General features: G+C 45.3%; 1 protein-coding gene across 1 annotated transcript; it reads left to right on the top strand.

Annotated features, from left to right (window-relative positions):
- The first annotated feature begins 370 nt into the window (after positions 1-370).
- Positions 371-4,355, top strand: LOC138338394 (uncharacterized). The gene is made up of 3 exons (XM_069289351.1): positions 371-520; positions 1,718-2,507; positions 3,567-4,355. The coding sequence occupies exons 1-3, from the start codon at positions 371-373 to the stop codon at positions 4,349-4,351; spliced, it is 1,725 nt and encodes a 574-aa protein (XP_069145452.1). The 3' UTR covers positions 4,352-4,355.
- The last annotated feature ends 2,415 nt before the right edge of the window (positions 4,356-6,770 follow it).

The following is a 6,770-nucleotide window of genomic DNA, read 5'->3' on the forward strand; positions in this document are numbered from 1 at the left end:
TTATGTCCGAGAGGGAAACTACAATCGCGACAACAACTTCAACAGGGGTAGCTATGGTAACAGAAACGACAGAAATGGACCTTATGTTCCTCCTCAAAATTGTGAAGTTACTCCTAGGGATGGAGGAGGTAGTATGTCGCGAGTTGAGGATATGTTGCATAAAATGATGAGGAGGTTCGATGCTAGTGATGAGCAAAATAAAGAGTTGAGGAATGATCTAGCGGGTATTGGGAAAAAAGTTGATACCCATGCAATATCAATTAAGCAACTTGAGTTACAATTGGCCCAATTATCTGCAACTGTGAACACACGGCAACCGGGCACTCTTCCTAGCAACACTGTCAAAAATCCAAAAAATGATGGACATTGTATGGCAATTACTACTCGCGGTGGCAAGCAAACCATTAATCCACCTATGCCATCTGATGAGACTAAGGTGACAACAGAATCTGAAAAAGTTGTAGAAGTTGATTCTGAATTAGAGGATAACACTGCAAAAGATGCTGAAGTGCCTAAAAAAGTAACTCCTACGCCTAGGCCACCACCCCCATTTCCTCAGAGATTAGTGAAAAAGACCGAGGATGGTAAATACCAGTGTTTTATAACAATGTTGAAGCAACTTTCTATCAATGTCCCTTTGGTAGAAGCTTTAGAACAAATGCCCAGTTACGCTAAATTTATGAAAGATCTGGTTACAAAGAAAAGATCGGTCACTTTTGAGGATTATGATAGAATGCAGCATTGTAGTGCTATTGCTACAAGATCTCTGGTCCAAAAGAATAAAGATCCTGGCGCGTTTACTATTCCTTGTACAATCGGGCTATTACATTTTGCGAAAGCATTATGTGATCTGGGGGCAAGCATAAATCTCATGCCCCTCTCGATTTACAAGAAGTTGGGTTTGGGTGACCCAAAGCCCACGGCAATGCGGCTACTGATGGCTGATCGAACAGTAAAACGACCTATAGGAATACTCCACGATGTGCTAGTAAAAGTGGAGTCATTCATCTTTCCAGCCGATTTTGTTATTCTTGATTGTGAGGTTGATTTTGAAGTGCCTATTATCCTTGGGAGGCCATTCCTAGCTACGGGAAGAGCCTTAGTAGACATGGAAAAGGGGCAGATGAAATTTCGGTTGAACAGTGAGGAAGTGACCTTTAATATTTGTAGGTCTATGAGGCAGAGTGGTGAGCTCCAATCGGCATCTTCTATATCCTACAACATGGGTGAGACCTTTGAGACACAAATAGAAGAACATCTAGGTGTCGAAGCATTAGCGGCAGTGATAATGAACTTTGATAGCGATTGCATTGAAGAGTATGATTCATTAGTAGCGGCTCTTGACCGAGGTGATTTTCGGTTTAAACCAAAGAAATTTGAGCTTGATATGAAGAATTGCGAGTCCCCACCCGCTAAACCATCTATAGAGGAAGCTCCAAAAGTTGAATTAAAAGCTCTCCCACCTAATCTTAGGTATGAATTCTTAGGAAATGGTGACACTTTGCCGGTAATCATTGCATCAGACCTAGATGAACAACAGGTTCACAGTTTGGTGAAGGTACTAAAAAGGTTCAAAAGAGCTATTGGGTGGACCATTGTGGACATTATTGGGATCCCTCCTGGTATTTTCTCTCATAAAATCCAACTCATGCCTGATCATAAGCCGAGTATTGAGCACCAGAGACGCTTGAATCCTCCTATGCAAGAGGTTGTGAAGAAGGAAATGATCAAGTGGTTGGATGCTGGAGTAATCTATCCAATCGCCGATAGTAGTTGGGTATGCCCTGTTCAGTGTGTGCCTAAGAAAGGGGGAATGACTGTGGTCCCCAACGAAAAGAATGAACTTGTTCTGATGAGACCGGTTACTGGATGGAGGGTGTGCATGGATTACCGTAAACTGAACTCATGGACTGAAAAAGACCATTTTCCTATGCCCTTCATGGATCAGATGTTGGATAGACTTGCCGGAAAAGGGTGGTATTGTTTTCTTGATGGGTATTCGGGGTATAATCAGATTTCTATCGCACCAGAAGATCAAGAGAAAACCACTTTCACTTGTCCATATGGGACTTTTGCGTTTAGAAGAATGTCGTTTGGGTTGTGCAATGCACCCGCAACCTTTCAGAGATGTATGATGTCAATATTTTTTGAGATGGTGGAGGATACTATAGAGGTTTTTATGGATGATTTTTCTGTGGTTGGTGATTCATTTGAGCGATGCTTGAACAATTTATCTGAGGTTCTTAAGAGATGTGAAGACTGCAATCTAGTACTAAACTGGGAAAAGTGTCATTTCATGGTGAAAGAGGGTAATGTGTTGGGTCATCGCATTTCAGAAAAGGGTATAGAGGTTGATCAAGCTAAAGTTGAGGTAATAGAGAGACTTCCCCCGCCGATCTCTGTGAGAGGTGTGAGAAGCTTTCTTGGGCATGCAGGTTTTTATCAGAGTTTCATCAAAGACTTTTCAAATATTTCTTACCCATTGTGCAAGTTACTGAAGAAAGAATGTAAATTTTTTTTTGATGAGTCCTGTCTTAAAGCATTCAGTGAGCTAAAAGAGAAGTTAGTGTCTGCACCAATCATTATTTCTCCGGATTGGAACAGTCCATTTGAGGTAATGTGCGATGCTAGTGGGGTGGCTCTTGGTGTAGTATTGGGACAGAGAAGAAACAAAATCCTTCACCCAATTTACTATGCTAGTAAAGCCCTAAATGAAGCCCAGAAAAACTACACAGTGACTGAGCAAGAACTCCTCACAGTAGTCTTTGCTTTTGAGAAATTTCGCTCCTATTTGCTAGGTACTAGAGTCATAGTGCATACTGACCATTCAGCACTGAGATATTTGATGGCGAAAAAGGATGAAAAACCAAGGCTGATTCGTTGGGTATTACTGCTGCAAGAATTTGACTTTGAAGTGCTGGATAGAAAAGGGACTGAAAATCAAGTTGCTGATCATTTGTCCCATCTAGAGGATGAAGCTATGAGAGAGTTAGGGGATAAGACTGACATTGATGATACTTTCCCCGATGAACATGTATTGGCTGCTTCACAAGACTTGATTCCATGGTTCGCAGATTTCGCGAACTATCTGGCTAGTGATATTGTTCCATCAGACTTGTCCTTTCATCAAAGGAAAAAGTTCATGCACGATGTGAAGAAGTTCTTTTGGGATGAACCATACTTGTATAGGAGTTGTGCCGACGGGCTTATTCGGCGTTGTGTGCCCGAATGTGAAATGTTGAGTGTATTGGAGGCATGCCATTCTTCACCTGTTGGCGGACATCACAGTGGTATCCGAACCGCTCACAAGATATTGCAATGTGGCTACTATTGGCCAACTCTTCATCAAGATGCTCATGGGTTTGCTAAATCATGTGACAAATGCCAACGAGATGGTGGTATTTCAAGAAAGCAAGAGCTCCCTCTAAACCCCATTCTTGTGATTGAGTTATTTGATGTGTGGGGTATTGACTTTATGGGCCCTTTCGTGAGTTCTCATGGGATGAAGTACATTCTTTTAGTAGTTAATTATGTATCTAAATGGGTCGAAGCCATATCTCTCGCAAACAATGAAGGGAAGAGTGTCACTGCATTCTTGAAAAAGAATATATTCTCCCGTTTTGGCACTCCAAGGGCCATTATTAGTGATGGGGGTTCCCACTTCTGCAACAGATTGTTCAAGGGGTTATTGGAGAAATACGGTGTTCGCCATAATGTGGCCACGCCTTACCACCCTCAAACTAGTGGGCAAGTTGAGGTATCGAATCGGGAGATCAAACAGATATTGTCCAAAACAGTGAATGCTAGTAGAACAGATTGGTCAAGGAGGCTTGATGATGCTCTTTGGGCCTACCGGACAGCTTATAAGACTCCCATTGGTATGTCTCCATACCAACTTGTATATGGGAAAGCTTGTCATCTTCCGGTTGAGTTAGAGCATAAAGCCATGTGGGCTATGAAGAAGTTAAAATTGGATTGGAGCGAAGCTGCAGAGCAACGGTTAAATGGGTTGAATGAACTTGATGAATTTCGCTTAAAAGCGTATGAAAGCTCAGCCCTATATAAAGAAAAGATGAAGAAGTATCATGACAACAAAATTGAAAAACGAGAGTTTATGGTCGGGGATTTAGTGCTTCTATTCAATTCCAGATTGCGCTTGTTTCCAGGCAAACTCAAGTCCAAATGGACTGGTCCTTACACGGTTACCCAACTATTCCCTCATGGAGCAGTCGAGTTGGAAACTAAGGAGGGTGTGCGGTTCAAGTTGAATGTACAGCGCATAAAAATCTATCTAGGGCATGCTGAATCGGCGAATGAAGTGATCGAGGCATACCATCTTGATGAAGTCTGAGTAATCAAGTGGCCCAGTCGTGCCGCGATGTTAAATCTGGCGCTTGTTGGGAGGCAACCCAATACTTGTCGTCTTTTTAATAATGGTAGCATTTTTCTATAAATGGGTTTTAAATTTACAGGCACATCACCAGGAAATTCTGCAGAAAAATACTCCACAGTAGCCACTGACGGATACAACGACCGACCGTCGCGAGTGACACGAACCGTCGTATGCACCGTCACACCAGGTACGTATTTCTGTCATTTTTGAAATTAGGGCACACACGACAGACACCACGACGGGGCGTCGCATGTGAGACGGACCGTCGTCAGGGAACCGTCGCGCGATTAATGAAATTAACCCGACCCGACCCGGCTGGACCCCTTTTCATAATTTGATCGTTTATACTCCCCACCCCTCCATATTCCACCCCATTACTTCCACTTCCTCTCATCTCCCCTCTCTTTTCCACTTCCACACTTCCCCCACTGATCATTACTTCCACAATCTCCCCAACCTTATTACTATCAGTTACTTGTCGGTGCTGCTATTTTTGGTATCTACCTTGCCACCTGAATCATTCCCCACTTGTGTTTTCTCCATTTCCAAGGTATGTGTCTCTAAATTTGTACTCATTTCTCTTGTATCTTTGTTTATTAGTTATTATTAGATTCGTTCCTAGTCGTCTCTTGTTACCTTGATATGATTATGTCTAGACCTAGGCTCTAAATGTTTGAATTTGCCATGATAATAACCCCACACATAGGTGATTTCACATTAATAGTTTCCTAGGTAGTTGGGATAGACACATAGAGGTCCACAACACTACACGGCCATATGTGTTCATTGGGGTTGCTTAGGGTACCTACAGTTCTGTCTCTGATATTCAGAACGAGACCTCGATGAAGGTCCGTCGTATACACGACGGACCATCATAGGGTCCGTCGCATAAGCCCTAGCACCCTCCCCAACGACGTCTGTGATGGACCGTTGTCTTCACGATGGTCCGTCCTACACGGTCGTCATGATGGTCAGAGACCCCTTTGAAAAGGGACTCCAAAAATTTTACAAGTGTCCAACGACGGACACTTACGATGGACCGTCATACACACGACGGTCCGTCCTGCACGACCGTCATGATGGTCAGAGACCCCGATGATAAGGGTCTCCAAAAATTTGCCAAGTGTCCAACGACGTACACTTACGACGGACCGTCACACCCACGACGGTCCGTCCTGCACGACCGTCATGATTGTCAGAGACCCCTTTGATAAGGGCCTCCAAAAATTTTCCAAGTGTCCAACGACGGACCGTCACACCCACGACGGTCCGTCCTGCACGACCGTCATGATAGTCAGATAACCCTCTTCTGAGGGTCTCCCATCATTTTCTAAGTGTCCAACGATGGACCCTTACGACAGACCGTCATACCCACGATGGTCCGTCCTGCTTAACCGTCATGATGGTCAGCGACCCCTCCTTCAGGGTTCCTTATATATACATATACCAAGTATAACACGACGGACCTCATGACGGTCCGTCATAGTCACGACGAGCTATCATAGGTCCCGTCGTGTGGTACAGTTTCAATATTACTAACACATTTTTTTTTAAAGTTTCATGTCATATGATCTTGCCTGATTTGATTGCCACTACTCATACTAATATTGCCCCTTTACAGGTACTACCGACTATGGCACCCAAGCAAGACCGCACTTATGCACGCCGGCGATCTAAGTCTGTCGCCCCGTCTGCACGCTTGATCATCAGGTCTGATGATGAGGGGGACCCTGAATACATGCCCCCAGGCACCTCCGCCCCTTCCCGTGCTACACGTGCCCCCAGAGCCACACCCAAGACTGTGGCGTCCGGCGTAGTCACTGCCTCCTAGTCTGATGAGGAGTGCACACTGACCGGCACATCCTCTAGGTCGGCCACAAACGAGGAAGGAGCGTCTGGCTCCTTGGGAGCATCCTAGTCCGAGGAAGCTTTAGGATCTGCTGAGGTTCCCGCACCCGCCACTGCTGCAGCGTCGGCCTCGTCTGATGAGGCTGACAGTTCAGACTCCACATCCGGCGCACCAGCCCCGTCCCCACCCCAGCCTCTGACCAGCCAAACCGGTGGTGTGTTGAAGGCCAGTTTCAGGTTTACTCCGACGCGAAGTTCTTGACCGATAAAGGAGTAATGACTCGAACACTCACCCTGGAGCGGCGGGTACTTACAGGGAGTCTCCCCTCGATGCCGGAGATCCACAACATATTCACCAGGCATCGCCTAGAGTGGACAGCCCGTCCCTTGGGACGATACAGTGAGGAGATGGTCCGAGAGTTCTACGCGTCCTACGTAGCGACTCTCCGATCACAGATCGACAGGCGGGCTGCTCCCGCGACACAGGCCCCATTGGAGCTGGTTCTAGTCCGGGGTGTGCAGGTTGACA

Source organism: Solanum lycopersicum, chromosome 9 (genome assembly GCF_036512215.1).
Source record: "Solanum lycopersicum chromosome 9, SLM_r2.1".
Lineage (NCBI taxonomy): Eukaryota > Viridiplantae > Streptophyta > Magnoliopsida > Solanales > Solanaceae > Solanum > Solanum lycopersicum.